The sequence below is a fragment of the Rhinatrema bivittatum genome, chromosome 1, assembly GCF_901001135.1.
Source record: "Rhinatrema bivittatum chromosome 1, aRhiBiv1.1, whole genome shotgun sequence".
Lineage (NCBI taxonomy): Eukaryota > Metazoa > Chordata > Amphibia > Gymnophiona > Rhinatrematidae > Rhinatrema > Rhinatrema bivittatum.
The window spans coordinates 281,250,337-281,269,372 of NC_042615.1; the positions used below are offsets into that span (position 1 = coordinate 281,250,337).

Genomic DNA, 19,036 nt, shown 5'->3' on the forward strand with positions numbered 1-19,036 from the left:
GATATAGCAGCTGGGATTCAATGCCAAGAAGTGCAGAGTCATGCATCTGGGGTGTGGTAATCTAAAAGAACTGTCTGTGATGGGGGGTGAAAGGCTTTTGTGCACATACCAAGAGAGGGGCCTTGGGGTGATAGTGTCTAGCAATCTCAAGATGGCAAAGCAATGTGACAAGGCCATAGCTAAACCCAGTTGAATGCTGGGCTGCATAGAGAGAGGAATAACCAGTAAGAAAAAGGAGGCGATAATCCCCTTGTACAGGTCCTTGGTGGGGCCTCACCTAAGTACTGTGTTCAGTTCTGGAGACTGTTTCTCAAAAGGAACAGAGACAGGATGGAGGCGGTCCAGAGAAGGGCGACAAAAATGGTGGGGGGGTCTCCATCAAATGACTTATAAGGAAAGGTTGAAGGACTTAAATATGTATACCCTGCAGAAGAGGAGGTGCAGAGGAGAAATGATACAGACCTCCAGATATCTGAAAGGTTTTAATCATGCACAATCAACAAACCTTCTCCGCTGGAAATAAATCAGTAGAACTAGGGGTCACGAAATGAAACTCCAGGGAGGACAACTCAGAACAAATGTCAGGAAATATTTCTTCACAGAGAAGGTGGTGGATGCCTGGAATGCCCTTTTGCGGGAGGTAGTGAAGTAAAAAACAGTGAAAGAATTCAAAAGGGCATGGGATAAACACTATGGATCCTTAAAGGCTAAAGGATGGATGAAGAAATGAGTGCATAGGGGTAACTTGCTGGAGCAGTGGTTACTACCCTTAACCAAAACCCTTCACACTTTAGATGCAACTCCAACATTGCTCTCTGCTTCAACGGCAAGAGCTAATGGGGAATTGGACTTAGAAGGAAACACTCAAGGGCCCTGACTTTTATAGTCTGGGAAACTGATAAGTATGGGGGTTACCAGTACCACGCAGCAGATGCTACCATAAGCTTGCAGGGCAGACTGGATGGACCTTTTGGTCCTTTTTTGCTGTCATTTCTATGTTTCTATGTTTCTCAAGAAGCCTGCCTGCTTTGACTCCAGACTCTGACTTGGCCTGCACTGGGGCTACCAGCCCATTGGCAGCTGAAGTGTCACTCATCCCAAAGATCGTTCAATCCTGTGGCTCCTGGGTAGTGCCTGCGCGATGGAGGAAATGCCAATGCAAATTGAGAGCTCTGGCGCATCCATCACATCATCAGTCAATGTCTTTTGCTTCAGGCTTCAAGAGAATAGCAGCTGGTTAATGCGGAAATGTTTCAATTGTCCCAGGGATCAGAAAGAAATGCTTCTACAGCTATGGCTGAGATCTCAGCATCTGCTGATGGTTCCTCTAGGCCGGGGAGATCAGTGGTCGGCTCATGGGAGGTCCAGGACACAATTTTGGAACTCTAGGTCAGAACTGTCTTAGTTAAACCCTGGAAAGTTTATGGTTAGCTATGGAAGCCATTTAAAAAATCTGTCGTTTCCCTTGCTTTTGTAAGTTTGGATATTCATGCTAAATTTCAAAATCAAGATGGTCATTTATTGGAATGCGAAAAGAAAATATTAAACTTGGAAGTTTCAATGTCTCAGGTTAAAGATATCCAGGTTCAACAAATTAAGGACTTGAGGATTGAAAATTGGGAGAACTTCTCAAAGGCTTTGAATCTGTGCATTCTTAGTTTTCTTCAAATTTCACTTCTCTCTCTTTCTGAGCATTTCAAATCCTACATGAAAGATGTCTTACTGATTCCAGAAGCAGCTCTTCCTCCAATTGCAAAAATGTATTTGCCTAAAAAACAACAGATTAGAGACATTTTCCCCTAATTTGTTTGATTTCCTGGAAAATTCTGGCGAGACTATTTCTACCAGAGTTACTTTCTTAGTTACATTTGTATTTTTGCAAGATGGTAATCATATTCTACATATATTTTTTCATTACCGAGATGCTTTATTCAAAAGGACAAACTTTAGATTTTTCCTGATTTAGCTAAGGCGATACAAGATTGTAGGAGGAGGTTCTGCAGTATATTTCTGTTCAGTTGTATTGCCTTTTTTTCTTCCTTAATTTCTTTTCTTTTTTTGTTGGTCCATGCTCCAAGGCCTTTTTCTTCCTACCAGCTTTATATAGTGGTCTAAAGTAGGCTTATACAAAGGGGCAGATTTTCAAAGGCTACGCGCGTAACCTGAGAAAATATGCCCCTGCGTGCGCCGAGCCCCGGGATGCGCGTTAAGTCCCAGGGCTTTCAAACGTGGGCGGTCCGGGGGCGGGTCCGGAGGCGTGATGGCAGTCCAGGGGCGTGACGGCGGTCCGGGGGTGTGTCCTGAGCCCTCCTCCGTTCCGGCAGGCGTAAGAAATAAAGTATGGTGGGGGGGGGGGGGGGGGGGATTTAGGTAGGGCCGGGGGGGGGGTTAGATAGGGGAAGGGGGGGGAAGGTGGGGGGGGGGGGCGTAAAAAAAGTTCCCTCCAAGGCCGCTCCAATTTCGGAGCTGCCTTGGAGGGAACGGGGACAGCCATCGGGGCTCCCCTCGGGCTCGGCACGCGCAAGGTGCACGTTTGCACCCCTTGCACGTGCCGAGCCTGGATTTTATAACATGCGTGTGCTTATAAAATCGGGCATAGATTTGTTCGCGCTGGGTTGTGCAAATAAATCTATGCCCGCGCATAAGTTTTAAAATCTGCCCCAAAGTGTTTATTTTTCAACTGATACATTTGTTATTCTAGATTTACAATTTTGTATACTATCTTCTTTTTCTTTCAAATATGTTTCATATTTTTTTTAAATATTTATTTTTATTATATTTCACTTTTTCACTGGCAAGGACCCCAAAATACAATCCTCAACAGCGCAGGTGACACAGAACTTAACCTGCCATACTTAGCCACGGAGAATAAGAAATACCATGAAAAAAAAAAAAAGGAAACAACCAATTGCACAATGCTTCAAACACAGTAAGGAAATGAAAGCCAAGCAGGTAATGCAGTCTGCCTAGCCAACTTCTAGCTGCTACCAGTAGCTTGCAAGTACAGGTCATTTAAAAAATAACACTGGAAGAGGATCTTAGTAGCAATCAAGTTATGGTCAACTATACCAATAATTTTGAATTTTTCTGCTATAAACAATGATAATTATTTCTAGGAAGGGGTGCCAGGCTGCATTGTGGCAGCACAAGAGTATATTCAGCTTACCCACCAAACCCTTTCAGGTCATAGACAAGGGGCTGGACACACACTCAGCATCTCCACACAAGATGGGGCTCCCAGAAGGAATGATCATTTTCAGTAAACTTAACTCTAACCAAGCAGAGCCTGTAAAATAGGGTATGTCCTCTTTCTACAAGAAATAATCATTAATATTTGGCCACAGCATAATTATAATTATCATTTTTTTAGATTTAGCTCACACCTTTGGCAACTTACATTCATACACAGTAGGTATTTCCCTGTGAAGGGCTTACAGTCTTAGGGGGTTATTTACTAAAATGTGTTGAGGCGTTGCTGTGCAGTTAATACCATGCGTTATCTTGATTCTCCTAAACCTAGCACAATATAAGAATGGTAAGGAGCTGGTTTACATGCTCCCCCTCCCCCAGGAACTCCCTATGGCAACCCCCCTGCCCCAACCCTAGCCAAGGCCCTTGCAATATCTTAAGATCTCTGGTGTGTATGTGGGGCCTGATGCAATCCCTAGGGCTCTGGGTCCATTGCTGCCATTTTCAGAATGTGATGGGGTAAAAGTATAAAATCAGCTGGCCTGCAGCCCTAGGGGACAACACCAGGCCCTACTAGACCACCAGTTACCTTAAGATACTGCAAAACTAGGAGAAGGGGGAAATTATTTTTTTTTGCAAAAAAGGGGGGGAAGGGTTAGGGAAGGGACTTTTTTTTTTTTTTTTTTAATATACTACTGGAGCCACCTAAAGAAATGGCATGGGTAGGGGTAGGTAGGATGGGTGTCTCTCGAGGGTTTTCATGAGACTTGGAGTGGGGAGGGAAGAACATATCTGGCCCACTTGGGACCTTTAAGAAGATAGTGGCGGCCACACTTGGGGCACCAATCTGCAGTATTCTTCCCAGCGGTATTTTACAGCCGAGAAAAATACAGTGAGACTTACTGAACTGCGGTTTCGAATGCCATAGTTTAGTGAATCCTGTGGCATTTTTCCCTCCATGAAAAATACCCAGCTTAGCAAGGTCACAAGGAGAATCAGCAGGATTTGAACCCTGGCTTCCTTGTTTCACTGCCCTCTAGCAAGGGGATTTTCCATTCCAAGGCTTCTAACAGAATGTGGCAATGATGGTGAAGTAAATGGAGGAGCATGGCTGGCTTGCCTTGGATCAGGCTTTGCCTGAGGATCGAGAGGAGGAAGACAACAGAGGCTGGGTGACTATGATGGATGCTGCTGATGAGCTTACTTATCTAGGACTGGGCTTTGCACACAGTGATGAGGAGTCAAATATGAAGGCTGGCTTTAACTGGACTCTTGATTTCTTGGGGTGGGGGTGGAGAGGGAAACAGTGCGATTAGCTACATATAAATTAACCCACATACTAAGATGTAAAAAAAGGAGATTCCAATATTTATGTTGCAATACATTTCAGCCTCATACTGATGTTTTTAGCAGCACATAATCACTGCCAGGGTTGGGGGTAGGGTTAGCATGAGCATGGCTTACCTTAGATCATGAAAAGAAGGGCAGAATCCTTACCTTGGATTTTGCTTTAATCGAGGTCAGGAGCAGTTTCTCAGATGCACTGTTTTCGTTGTGGGAGGATTTACTTTTTGTTAACTGTGTTTCTTTTACTGCCTGAATAGAAAAGCAAAATGAAATGAAGAAAATTGAAATGTCAAAGCCCAGGGAAGGCATATGGAAGCTCTAGTTAATATGTACTGAAGTAAAAGGCATGAGGAGGAAGAGAGCAGAAATCAAGGATGGGTCAAAGGGCAGAAAGATGGCAATGTAGTGGTTGGGGGGGGGGGGGAACAGCAGAATAAGCAGAAATGCAAACATGATGTGGAATGCCAGTGGGTTGTACTACATCGGGCAACTGCTAAAACTATTACATTTGGCTCACTCCATAATGCTGCAATAAAAGTTGAGTTCTTTTGCAGAAGATTTGAATTTATTACAGACTCGGGTTCCAGCCCCACAGATGAGCTGGGGCTAGGGTAGTTCTGTAGACCACACTTATGGTCACTGAAAGAGTGAGAGTTGCTTGATCATCTCCTAGAGCAACATCTGTTAACCTACTCAAGCTGACAGAGTACAAGGTTGGGAGAAGAAGGGGTTGGAAGGGATACAGCCACAAGAGCTCACCCTCTCCCTGTGAAGAAAGCTGACAATTATATCAGTTATCCCTTTCCAGAAACAAGAAGTATATGTCTCATTTATCTCAACTTATCGCAAAATAATCAATATCTAAGCCACAGCATCAGAAAATAAGTGTTAAAATTCAGTAACCCGTCTCTTGCCTTGCTATGGGCTGCAGACAGTGTCAGAAGCAACACCAATGAATCAATCATATGATAATAGGCATAGAAATACTATATCCCCAAAACAGAAAAAATGTATACTTAGCTAAACTTGATAGGCTGACGCTATGTGCTCATTTCACATAACTGCAAAACCAAAATGTATCCCAACACAGGCCCATGTTTCGGCGTCTGCCACGAGGGTCTTTTATCATCTCTCAACAATAATGTTTAACCAACATCTCAGAGATGTCAGTTAAACTCTGAAAAAAGTGCGACAGATGACCACCTATCTCCTAAATCTGAGTATGGGCCCTCCAGTACTTATTGGGAGGTATGAGTGGGACCCACTATCCTGGAAGACATGTTCTTTCCCCCCTCTTAGTCAAGTGAAAAGACCAATATTTACCATAAAGTCACAGCTTATGAGAGCTGTAGGGATATCCCTGTCTACTTCTGATGTCCAGAAATCTATTCCGGGCTAGAGTTGCATGGAGAGAAGTTTTAAGCCTATCCTCCAATAATCTGGGAATTTTGGATTCTCCCCTTACCCATTGCCATCTTCTCCAGTTCCTCTCCGAAGAAAAGATTACCCTTAAAAGGAAGTTTCATCAAATTGGACTATGAAATAGAACCAATGGACCAATTTCGCAATCAGAGAAGCCTCCTTACTACTACTATGGATGCCAAACCTCTCGTGGAGACATGTACCAAATCAAAAGAAGCATCTGCTGGCTCCAAGTAATTAGCAGAGTCCATCACTTCACCACTGGCCTCTAGGAGCTCCTCTTAGACATGTGGAAATTAGACATTGCCACAATACAGCTGCATGCTGCAATATGAAGAGCTATAGTTATTTCTTCAAAGGCTTGCTTCAACACAGACTATCTTCCTGACCTGGGCATCCTTTAATGGAGCTCCACTTTCCACCAGAATAGTGGTCACTTGGTTACCGAACACACCAAGGCATTCATTCTCTGAAACCTAAACTCTTCTTTCTGCTATGCCACTAAGGGTTACAGTTTAGCTAAAATGTGCCTTCCTTTGAAAGTTATCCTCTGGAGAAACTCATTCCAGATTAATGAAATCCTGAACCACCCAATATAAGTGAAAAGCTTTAGAGAGTTTCCTTATGCTGACCATGACAGGGTCCTCATCAGATGAAGAAGCCACTTCTTCATTCTTGTCATCCACTGTATTCAGAGTTCACAAGGATTGTAAAATCAGGGAGGAAAGCTCATCTTTATGAAAGAGACAGACTACAGCCAATTGGAGGGAATTCTTCCTCTTCCAGCTCCTCCTATCATAGTTCCTCAGACCTTGGAAGTCCCTGAAGAAATCCTCAGACTGAGAAAGTAAATCCTACTCTCTGCTTTTTGGATTTTTTCTTCCCTTCTGGTACACCTGGAGCAGATGCAAAACCTGAGGTGGACTTGAGAACTGAACTCTGTCAAATTGAAAAAGAATGTGGTAGGCACTTTAAAAACTCCCCTGAAAGAGATGCCTAGGCAATGGATGAAGCCTCCGGAGAAGGAATTGGTCCTAGAGCTCCATTCTGCAATAAAACACAGAAATTCTGTTCAATAAGTGTGAGAAGAGAGAGGCTCCATTTCCCTCTCTCCCCTACACTCCTAAGATTTTAAAGATAAGGAATGAGTGTGTTTAATCAAATGTAAAACCCTTAGATGTATTAAGTTTGTGAATAACTAGCAATAGAACTAAAATTAATCAATAATTAAAATCAGTTAGCTCACAATATTCTAAATCCCTAAATGACTCTTATTTTGAAAATGTTCCTCCTATTGGAGTTAAGCTATATAATCAAAAAACCTTGACTGGGGTGGGTTACAATCAAACACCTGTGATTACTTGCCCAGGAACCAGCTCTCACACCTTCTCAGATTAAGCAAGTGACCTTTGCAAACTGTCTACTTTTCAGCACACAAACACTTATAATTAAATTCACACCTGAACTACACACAGGATTAATTCAAGTTCTCAGACTACTACTCAGTATACAAATATAAATTCACAGTAATAGATCAACCCTCCAACAAAAATCCTTTGAACAATTTAAGCACAGTTTTCTGACAAGTTCTGCTTACTCTCCACATGCTGCTATCAGTATTCCTTCAGGAATTAAAGAGAAAAGATAATGCTTATGTACACTTTACACTTCTTGAATTTGCTTCTAATATTTGCATCCTTAGATGAGCACATGGCTCACTCAGACAACACATTTACACAGGGTGATAAGGTAAAGATAAGAGCTTTATTTAAAATTATCCAAGTAACTGAATTGCAAAGGATAGGGGGTAGAAAAGAATAATTATAAGCAATCTTAAAAAAAAGAAGATGGCGCTTCCATTTACACTGGTGTGGTCTACAGACCACCAACTCAAACAGAAGAACTGGACAGAGATCTGGTCAAAGACATCCAAAAGGTGAGGAAGAAAGGAGATTTGCTGCTCTTTGGAGATTTTAATCTGCCGGATGTGGATTGGAGGATCCCTACTGTTGAATCTGCAAGAAGTAGAGAGACTGGGGATAGCCTTCAAAGGGCTCTTACTCAAACAAATGGTAATGGAACCCACTTGACCTAGTGATCACAAATGGGGATAATGTCTCTAATGTCTGGGTAGGTGCCCACCTGGGTACAAGTGATCATCAGACAGTATGGTTTGATATTGCAATTTGGATATAGAGAAGTCACACAAGGATCCAAGTGTTGAATTTCAAAAATGAGAAGTTACTACTTACCTGATCATTTCCTTTTCTTTAGTATAGTCAGATGAATCCAGAACCAGTGGGTTATGCACCTCTACCAGCAGATGGAGTCAGAGCAAAGCTGACATCACAGTATATATTCTCCTGGACTGACATCAGCCTGCCAGTATTCTCTTCAAAAGCCAACTGTGGGCAGATAAGCAAATACTTGATTAACAACAGATAACTATTGCAGTACTCAGCCAACAGGAAACACTGAGCTCAGACAAAGAATGCCTCAACACAAGTCTAGGGACTGGACTAATACCAGTAAACCCTGGAACAAGTAGACACACAGAAGGACCATATCACAATCATTCAGTAGCCAAGGGCTAGCTGGATTCATCTGATTATACTAAAGAAAAGGAAATTATCAGTTAAGTAGTAATTTCTCATTTCTTAGCGTTTAGTCAGATGAATCCAAAACCAGTGGGATGTACCCAAGCTACTCCCAAATAGGACGGGAGGCTGCCCGTAAACCAGTCAAAACCGCACGTGCAAAGGCTGCGTCCTCTTGGGCCTACCCATCCAGACGATAATGCCTGGGAAAGGTGTATAAGGAGGACCACGTTGCAACTCAGCAAATGCTGACGGGAGACAACAATCTAACTTCCGCCCGTGACACTGCCTGAGCCCCAGTAGAATGAGCCCTAACCTGACTAGGCAACGGCTATTCTGCATCCATGTACGCGGCTGTGACCACCTCCACAATCCAGCAAGCTATTGTAGCCCGCAAAGCTGGCTCACCCTGCTTACTACCACCATGGAGGACAAATAGGCGATCCATCTTCCAGAAAGGTTTAGAAACCTCCAGATACCTCACAATCAGGCCAATACAGTACAGTGAGCTCCGGTGGAGCGCACTGTTAACACACGATTGGACGTGCGTTTTCGACACGCTAGCTTTACCCCTTATTCAGTAAGGGGTAATAGCGTGTCGAAAATGCGCGTCCAACCCCCCCGAACCTAATAGCGCCATCAACATGCAAATGCATGTTGATGGCTCTATTAGGTATTCCCGCGCGATTTAGTAAGTAAAATGTGCAGCCAAGCCGCACATTTTACTTTAAGAAATTAGCGCCTACCCAAAGGTAGGCGTTAATTTTTGCCGGCGCCGGGAAAGTGCACAGAAAAGCAGTGGTGATATTAAGTCGGAGGTCCCGAAAGTTAAAAAAAAAAAAAGAAAAAAAATTGAAATAGGCAGTTCGTGGGTTGAAAACCGGACGCTCAATTTTGCCGGCGTCCGGTTTCCAAACCCGTGGCTGTCAGCGGGCTCGAGAACAGACGTCGGCAAAATTGAGCGTCGGCTGTCAAACCCGCTGACAGCCGCCGCTCCTGTCTGAAAAGAGGCGTTAGGGACGCGCTAGTGTCCCTAACGCCTCTTTTTACCGCCGGCCCTAATTTAAACAAATTAAATTACTGTATAGCGCGCACAGGAGAGTGGGTGCTCGCCCGCTCTCCCGCAAGTTTTACTGTATCGGCCCAAATATGTCTCTTGACATCCAAGGGTCTCAACAGGCAATATTCCTTCGCATCTCTTTCCCTATCCAGAGACAGCATGAAAATGGACTGATTCAAGTGAAAATTCAAAACCACTTTTGGAAAAAAGGAAGCAACAGTACACCGCCGTATCGCCCTTGGAGTCACTCGAAGGAATGGCTCATGGCAAGACAATGCCTGCAACTCGGAAATTCTATGAGCAGAACAAATCACCACAAGAAACACAGTTTTCAAGGTCAGTAACCGCAAGGAAGGATTATGCATCAGTCTAAATGTAGGACCCGCTAAGAAATCCAAAAGCAGATTAAGACTCCACAAGGGCAACAGTAACCACAAGGGAGGTTGAAGATATTTCACTCTTTTCACGAAACGGGCCCCATCTGGATGAGCTGACAAGGGAGCACCTTTCACCTGACCCCTGAAACAGGCAAGAACCACTACTTGCAACTTTAAGGAATTAAGGGACAACCCTTTATTCAATACTGCAAAAATTCCAAAATGAGCTGGATCTTAACTGAATGAGGAAGAACACCAAGCCTCAGACCCTCACCAAAACCGCACAAAGGCTAAAGAAGTGGAGAACTTTCTCACTAGTTCTAAGGTGGCAATCACTGCAGTAGAATATACTTGCTTCAGCAAGCAAGCCATCTCAAGTGTCATAATGCAAGACAAAATCGAGTTGTATCTTTGTGAAGAACAGATCCCTGCTGCAACAGATTCCTGTGCACCAGAAGCCGGAGGGGGGAGGGGGGGGGGGGGAGTCCACCAGGAGCCTTTGCAGATCCACATACCGTGGTCTCCTGAACCAATCTGGTGCCGCCAGAAGCACCATCCCTCTGTGATCCTCGACCCTCCGAACCATTCTGCCTAACATGAGCCATGGGGGAAAGGCATACAGCAGCATGTCCTCCGGCCATTCCTGCACAAGAGCATCAATACCCAAGGACTTAGGATCTCTCCTGCGGCTGAAGAATCAAGGAACCTTCGCACTGCGAGAAGTCACCCGCAGGTCTATAAACGGAAGGCCCTAGTGATCCACTATCAGCTGAAACGCCTCGTCTGACAATACCCATTATCCTGGGTCCAGACTCACCCTGCTGACAAAGTCTGCTCTCACATTGTCTTTCCCTGCAATGTGCAAGGCCGAGATTTCCTGAAGATGCACTTTTGCCCATTCCATATGTTGGTCTATCTTCTGCAAAACTTGCTGGCTCTTGGTTCCCTGCCGATTGACATAAGCCACAGTCGTTGCATTATCCAACATTATCGGGACCGCTTGACCCTGAACTGCAAGCCGCTGAACTGTAAGCATGCCAACTGGACCACCTGGGCTTCCAGCTGACTGATGTTCCAGAGAGGCTCTTCTGTACTCCAGTGCCCTTGCACTGCCAGTTCCTGATAGCGAGCTCCCCAACCTTGGAGACTCAAATCCGTCATGAGTACTAACCAGTCCGGAGATTTTAGGGAAACTCCTTTTCTTAGATGATCCGCTTGTAACCACCACTGTAGTTGAGAGCAGACCTCCATCGGCAGGTGGAGCTGAATCAATAGTCCTGAGACTGCAAGTTCCAACGAGACAACAGGGAGTGATGAAGAGGATGCACATGCACCCTCACTCACAACACCACTTCCAGAGTTGCTGCCATCAACCTGAGTGCCTGTAGATAGGACCACATTGTCTGGTGAATAGTGCTCACCAAGAGATGCACCTGAGACATCAACTTCTGAATACGACTTCTGGCAGAAACACTTTGCCTGCATCATGTCACATCGCACACCCAGATACTCCAATGACTGAGATAGCTGAAAACTGCTCTTGGCTAGGTTCAACACCCAACCGAGCTCCTGTAACAAGGAGATCGCTTTGCGGGTCACCAGACGGCTCTCTTCCAGAAACTTGGCCTGAATCAACCAGTCGTCTAAATACGGGTGTACTAGGATCCCATTCTTTCTCACTTCTGCCGCCACCAACACCAAAGTCTTGGAAAACGTTCTCAGAGCAGTGGCTAGATCAAAAGGCAACACTGGAAACTGATAACAGCACCCTAACACCACAAAACATAGAAAACGCTGGTACTCCAATTGGATAGCAATATGGAGGTAAGCCTCAGACAGATCCAAGGAAGTCAAATTTCCCTGACTGTTTTTCATGCAAAAATGAATCACCTGCAAATGACAGTTGACCCCTTTGAGATCCAGGAAGGGATGAAAGGAGCCCTCCTTCTTGGGCACAATGAAATAAATGGAATATCGACCCGTATTTTCTTGAGACGAGGGTACTGGAACCACAGCCATCAGACTGAGGAGCCTCGACAGTGTACACTCCATAGCCTGCTTCTTCTGCGGGGAGTGGCAGGAAGACACCATGAACATGTCCCAAGGAACACTGCAAAACTCCAGTGCATATCCCTTTCATTTCACCTCCAGGACCCACTGGTCTGATGTGACTTTGACCCACCTTCAATAAAAGAAGTGTGCTCTTCCTACCTACTGTTCCCAGGGGTGGGCTGGCAAATCTTCTTTGGGGGGGGGGGAGCTCAGGAGGTTCCGCTACCCGAGCCTGGGACCCGTCTAGGCTGTCTGGAACAAAAGGACTGAGACCTACTGAAAAGTCGAGTCATCTGAAAGTTCTCTCCTCTGTAGGGTTGAAAACGCTTGGATCCCCTAGCAAAACCTCTCTTGCCAAAAAAGAGAGCAGCGTCTGCTTCTTATCTTCCAGCAACTGAGGAATCAGGGCTTTGCCCCCCCTTATTGGCCAGTTTCTCCAACTTGCTCCCAAACAAGAGTGAGGCTTTAAAGGGCAATTTCATAAGGTTAGCCTTGGAAGTCGCATCAGCAGACCAATTTCTCAGCCATAACTGATGCCTGACTGCTAATCACCGAAGCCACCTCTCTGGCTGATGTAGGCTGTGATTTGGTCTGCGCATCTGCCAAAAAAAAAGCAGCTGCTGGCTCCATATCTGCCCTGGAATTCACTCCAGAATCATCAACCTCGTGAGAGCAAGCCAGCAGAGAACAACAAGAAGATATCCATAAGGTCATCGCCACCGCTTCAAATGCTTGCTTAAAGATGGCCTCAAGCCTTCTATTGTGCACATCCTTCAAGGCCACTCCTCCCTCCATAGGGATAATCATCCGCTTGGAGGCAGCACAATTGCGTCTACTTTCAGAAAACGCAAACGCTCTCTCGCCACTGGATCCAGGAGGTGCAGGCCTTCCAAAACCCAACCCCCTTTGAAATTAGCCTCCGGAGCGCCCCACTCAAGAGCAATCATTTCTTGAATGGCTTCCATAATAGGGAAAAAACAAGAGGCTTTGCTCAAAGAAACCAAAATGGAATTTTTCTTTGGCTCAGACAAGGAATCAGCCCCAGGTATTCCCAGCATCTTTAATGTCTGGAAAATGAGAGCCGGTAACATCTCTATGAAAGACCCGCAACATGGTCCTATACGATTCCAGTCCCAGAGGAATTTCCCCATCCTCCAGAGAGTCAGGATTAGCCTCATCATCTATACCATGTGCATCCCTATCGGGAAGACCTGCTGACAATCTAGGTGTACTTCAGCACTTAACCATAGTTCACCACTTGCAATTCTGTCCTGGATAGATTGGACAGGGCTGAGGACTGCGCCTGACGAAAGATTTGCAATCATTGAAAAAATTCCACCCAAGAAAAGGCAGAGGATCCATGCCAAAACCAGAAGGCACCTGTGCTGTGCCCACTGAGTCACCCTCCCCAGCTAACGAACCAGTTAAGGAAGGCCCAAGGTCAGGTGCCCCTCCTGATCTGTTTTTATCCAGACCTTCATCAGGCTGGGAAAAATCAGGCTTAGTAAAATCAGAGGAGAGTAATTCCCCCTGAGCCTCCCAAAAGCACTGACGCAAGTTAGAAGGAACGTCAGGCTGAAATGCCCGAATATGACACACCCCTCACGGGGCCAGGCGCTTAGGTTTCTTCGCTACAGGTGCCATCAGATAAGTCTCAACACTGTGTCAAAATAAGCGTCCAACCTGAGTTCCAACAGGATGCTCAGGGAATGCGCATAAAAACAATCGTATTCATGCGTTTGAGCATAAAAAAGGCATGTGCGCATAATTTAGGTGCCCTGGTATGTGCTCCTATGATCTTAACTAGGTGCCCAGCTAGGCGCACAATAAAAACACACAACAGACCGCACAGTCGGGCAAACAAGTCATGATCCGACGGACCTGAAGAGGGCAGTATACAGTGGACAAAAAGTGAACGAAGGTGCCACTGCAGACTACCAACGCAGTGAACCTGCCAAGCTTCAGAGTGGGGCCTAGCCACAACGGCTGCTCAACTCGCCAGGCTGCCCCCCAATCCTGAACACCACCAGAGGCAGGAACGGTCTTTGGATCGCTCACCGAGCAAGGAGACCGGAAAGGGAGGAGGGGAGGAATCTCTAATCAACTCTCCTTTTCACAAGTAATTTTACAAAACTTTACCTGAGCTCAGCCCTTCCCGGCTGAGTACAAGCACGGTCTCCGGCTGTGGGGGGAAAGAGTTAATACTGTCACCGCCGCACTTGGCTTCTGCACCTGCTTGCCTTTCAATTGTTTTTTTTTTGTTTTGTTTTTTTAACAGCTAAATCCAAGCCAGCTCAAAGGCCAACTACTGGACCAAAGCACTCATCTGAAGGACCATGGAAATCAGGAATTCTCAACTAGGGGAGGGACCATTTGATATCACCGCAGGAGAGCGGGACGAATTAAGTTTCCTTGTTTCTTTCTCCTTCCAAAACGTGAAGCAATCCCCAGTAGGGAGATGCACGTCCACCATCTGTTGGTGACAGAGAATACTGGCAGGCTGATGTCACTGCAGAGGTATATATACTGTGATGTCACCTTTGCTCTGTCTCCATCTATTGGTAGAGGTGCATAACCCACTGGTTCTGTATTCATCTGACTAGACACTAAGAAATACGGCCTTTGTCAAAATGGGGTCGTACCTGGAGGAAGAACTGGAAGACTGGGAGAAAATGGAGGAGGAAGAACAACAATGAGACAAATTAAAAGAAGCAATTAACAAGGCAACAAATATATATGTTAGAAAAGTAAACAAAAAGTATAAGGAAAAAGAAACCTATCCAAATCTCAAAGCAAGTGGCTGAAAAAATAAAGGCAAAAAGAACAACGTTCAGGAAGTACAAAGGATTCCAAAATGAGGAACACAGAGAAGAATATACGGTGAAACTGAGGGAAATGAAGAAAGTAATCAGGAAAGCAAAAGGTCAAGTGGAAGAAAGGATTGACAAAGAGGTAAAGTGAGGTGACGAAACATTTTTTAGATATATCAGAGATAGGAGGAAGGCCTAAAGTAGTATAGTAAAACTGAAAGGTGACAAGGAGTTATGTGTGGAGAAAGATCAAGAAATAGCAGAAATATTAAATACTTCAGTATGCTGTTCACTAAAGAAGACCTTGGAGAAGGACAGTTGCTGATTGACAAGACCATGGATGGGTGTGGCATAGATGTAACCCATTTACAAAAGAGAATGTATGGCAAGAGCTAGGAAACCTGAAAGTGGACAAGGCTATGGGCCCTGCCAGCAAATCTGATTGACTTTTTTGATTGGGTGACTACAGAACTGGATCAAGCAAGAGTGCTTGATGCATGGCAGCAGCACACCTTAAAGAGGATAAGGCAATGGGGACCACATGTGATACATTCTAGAATATTAAAAAGAGCTCAGAGTTGTTTTGGTGGCTCCAACATCTCTGTTCCTTCAATCTTTGGAAATAGAAGTAATTTTAGAAGGCTGGAGATGGGAAAGTGTCATCCGTTTTCATAAAATTAGAAATAGGGAGGAGGCTGGTAACTGCAGGTCAGTCAGACATCTGTGGAGGGTAAATTAATAGTCACTAATTAGTAAAGAATACTGGAATATCTTGAACATGGCAGGTTAAAGAATCCAAAGCAGCATGGTTTCACCAGAGCAAGATCCTTGCAAATAAATATGATCAGTGTTTTTAACTAGGTAAGCAAAGAATTAAACTGGGACAAGTACTAATGTAGTGCACTTAAGATTTTAGGAATGATTTTGATACTGCTCCACACCGGCAGCCCCTACAAAAGCGAAGCAATCTATCAGAGAGCCCCCAAAGTGGTAGTCTGAGCTAGAACCCGGTTAAGTGATAAACTCAAGATATTAATGATAATGTCTCTTTCCTTAGTGTGAACTCCATTTATCAATGAAGTCCCTCAGAGATCAGCCCTGGGTCCAGTTTTGTTCAATACTTGTATATGTGATAGGGCAAAGGAGTTGGTAGGAAAGTTTGTCCTTTCACGGAGGATACAAAAATCTGCAACAGAATGAACACTCCAGATGGAAGTAAAAAAAAAAAAAAAATGAGGAGTAATCTATGAAAGCTCAATAAATGGTCAAGAATTTTGCAATTAAAATTTAATGTAAAAAAAAAATGTAGTCATTCTTTTGCAGTGCAGAAATCCAAGACAACAGGACATGATGGGGAATGTATTGATGTGTGCCAAACAGGAGTGATATCTTTGCGATATCTGATTTCAATGTAGCTAAGCCATGTGATACAGCAATGGAAATAGTCAGAACAATCCAATGAGGTTATAAGTAATTCACTGAAAACGAATAAACAAAAAATATATTTTCTTCTAACACATAATTAAGCTCTGGAGTTTTTTGCCAAAAAGAAAGTTATTAGTGTAGCTGGGTTTAAAAGAAGGTTTGGACAAGTTCCTGGAGGAAAAGTCCAGAAACCATTATTAAGGTGGACTTGAGAAAACCCACTGCTTAATCCCTGGGATAAGTATCATGAATCTATTTACCTTCTGGGATCCCACCTAGTACTTGTGGCCTGGCATGGCCACTGCTAGAAAGAGTATTGACCTTGGTCTTGATGGACCTTTGGTCTGACCCAGTATGGCAAATCTTATGTGGTTAATGCTAGGGTGGACAGAGAGAAGTATTACCAGAATAAAAAAAAAAGGGGGAGACAAACAAGTCTGGAAAAATCCCAGGCACCTGACAACTGACATAAGAGATGGTGGTGGGGCCTGGGCTCTGGAGAGCTGCAGCATTTGGTCCTCGTGGGGGCTTATTACTGGGCTGAAGAGAAGAAGCTGGGAGAAAAGAAGCAAGGTGAGGTGGATAGTATTTGAAAGCTGGAAAAGGGCGGGAGAAAGGGATCTTGAAGAGAAGAAATGGGGTTGGATAAAGAAAGGGAGAGGAAAGGAAAGCAAGAAGTAAAATAAAGGAAAAGGACAGAATTTTTTTTTTTTTTAAAAACTAAAGAAACACAAGCATGAAACAAAAACAAAAAAATTTCACTGGCTCCTAAAACCTTTTGGCCAGCACTTACATTTTCCAACTATTTTTCCCACACCTGGCAATAACACATCCTTACAAGTCACTGGTAAGACAGCATCTGTAATATTGTGGCCGATGCCACAGGCCTCATCTCCAAAGAACAGGGACAGCAGCAGCAGCAGACAGATCAGAGGCAATCCAAAGCAGAAGAATCTTTACCATCATCCCTATGAAAAGATGATTTAAGGACCTACATATGTCTAGCCTAGAAGTCAGAGAAATATGATAGAGGCATTCTAGTACCTTAAAGGTATTAACACTGCATGGGAAAGGAAAATCTAGAACAAAAGGTCAGGATATGAGGCTGAAAGAAAGCAAACTCTGAAGTAACAGAAGGAAGTACTTCTTCACAGAAAGGCTGGCAGATATGTAGAATGGCATTCTAATGGAGGGGTGAAGGCCAACAGAGTAAGAGAATTCAACAAAGCATGGGATAAACCCCAGAATATCATTTGATGTTAAGGATACAGCCAAGATTGAGTTGGCTATACATTGCTGCATCAGGAATGGGCAAAGTAGATAGGCCTTGTGGTCACAGGAAAAAAAGCTGCTGTCAGCAGATAAGGACCATTTGGTCTACCTAACCTGTTCTTTGTGCCTTATCCGGATTCACTTTCTACAATTCTAAATAAGAAATGCTTTATCACTCAGGTGATCAGGTAACAAAACTACCTGTCCTCAGCACCCTAGGAAGATTATAACATATCATGAGCATACAGTGTATTAATGCATGCAACAATTCAACACACCAGTGCTGAATTGATCAACTGCAATACATAACCAAAAGACAGTACCTAGTGGATGTGCATCCATTTCAATGGACAAAAATACCATTGTGTAACCAGGACATTTAATCTTTCTGCCTGGGTGGAAGAAAAAAAGAACCCCCCACAAAATTCCCCTCACTGGTGCCTCAACAAGTTAGAATGCTTACTGAGTAAATATGCAGTGAATTGCATCATCACCCATATCTGCATATTAAACAGCCAGCAGATCTAACAGAGTCAGTTGTTTTATCTGCAGCAGATTAAGAGCAATGTATGACAGGACTGAGCGGAGCTCTCCTTTCATCAGAGCGGCACAACACTGCAGGCTCTCTCTGTTCTTTGGGTGGCTGAAGGCACAAAGCCAAAACAGCACACCTGAGGTAAGCAAAGGCCCCCTGGCAATGCATGGCTTGCTGTACTCTAAATGCTTGACTCCTGATCTCTCTTTACAAGGCCAGAGAGGGGCCTGTGCTGCCTATGTCCAGCAGTGCTAAAGAAATGATTTGTATTAACAGTAGTAGTAGGCTGCTATCCAGAAAGGGGCAGTGAAATGGAATGTTTCCAGTCTAACTCTTCTCGCCTATGCCAGTACTCCCAATCTAATAATTCTTCAAAATAGAGTAACATGGGCATGGCAGCCCCTCCATACTATGCTGTCCTCCCCCAACTGTATAATCCCCTGCTACATAGCATCCAAAAATGTTCCTTTTCTTCTAGTGAGCAGCCCTCCAGCACCCAGGGCGTATCCCTTCTATTCCTAAGGTTTAAGGCATTGCCCTCCTTTGCCTGCTATCTGCCCCTCCTGTACCTATATACTGCCTCTTCTATGCCTGCAGCCACTCCCCCTCTGTGTTAACCATCACATCCTATATCCTGCTCCTCTTATGGCTGACTATATGTCCACTCCTGTACATACAGTGTATTACACAAGAGGAGGAATCTGACACTGGGTGAAGGGTATGAAGACTCCTCAAGATTCCCAGGTATAAAACCTTAAGAGTCATTTACTAAGGCACTTACCGTGCGTTAAATGCCTTGCAAGAGCAACACCACATGGTATTTTTCATTACCATGCATTATTTTATGCCAAATATCGCCGTGAGGGTAATGAGCTGCTTTGTATGCAAATGCATTCAAAACATCTCATTACATGGCAACTTCATATAAATAAAAACATGCTTTGCTTTAT

General features: G+C 44.2%; 1 protein-coding gene across 2 annotated transcripts in view; it reads right to left on the reverse strand.

Moving 5' to 3' along the window:
- The window catches only part of LOC115087953 (nucleophosmin-like), a 210,587-nt gene that overhangs the window by 53,209 nt on the left and 138,342 nt on the right, over window positions 1-19,036 (reverse strand). For both annotated transcript variants that reach the window (XM_029595739.1, XM_029595729.1), the window contains exon 8: window positions 4,687-4,785. In XM_029595739.1, coding sequence (XP_029451599.1) covers window positions 4,687-4,785 — 99 coding nt within the window. The remainder of the gene's footprint in view (window positions 1-4,686; window positions 4,786-19,036) is intronic.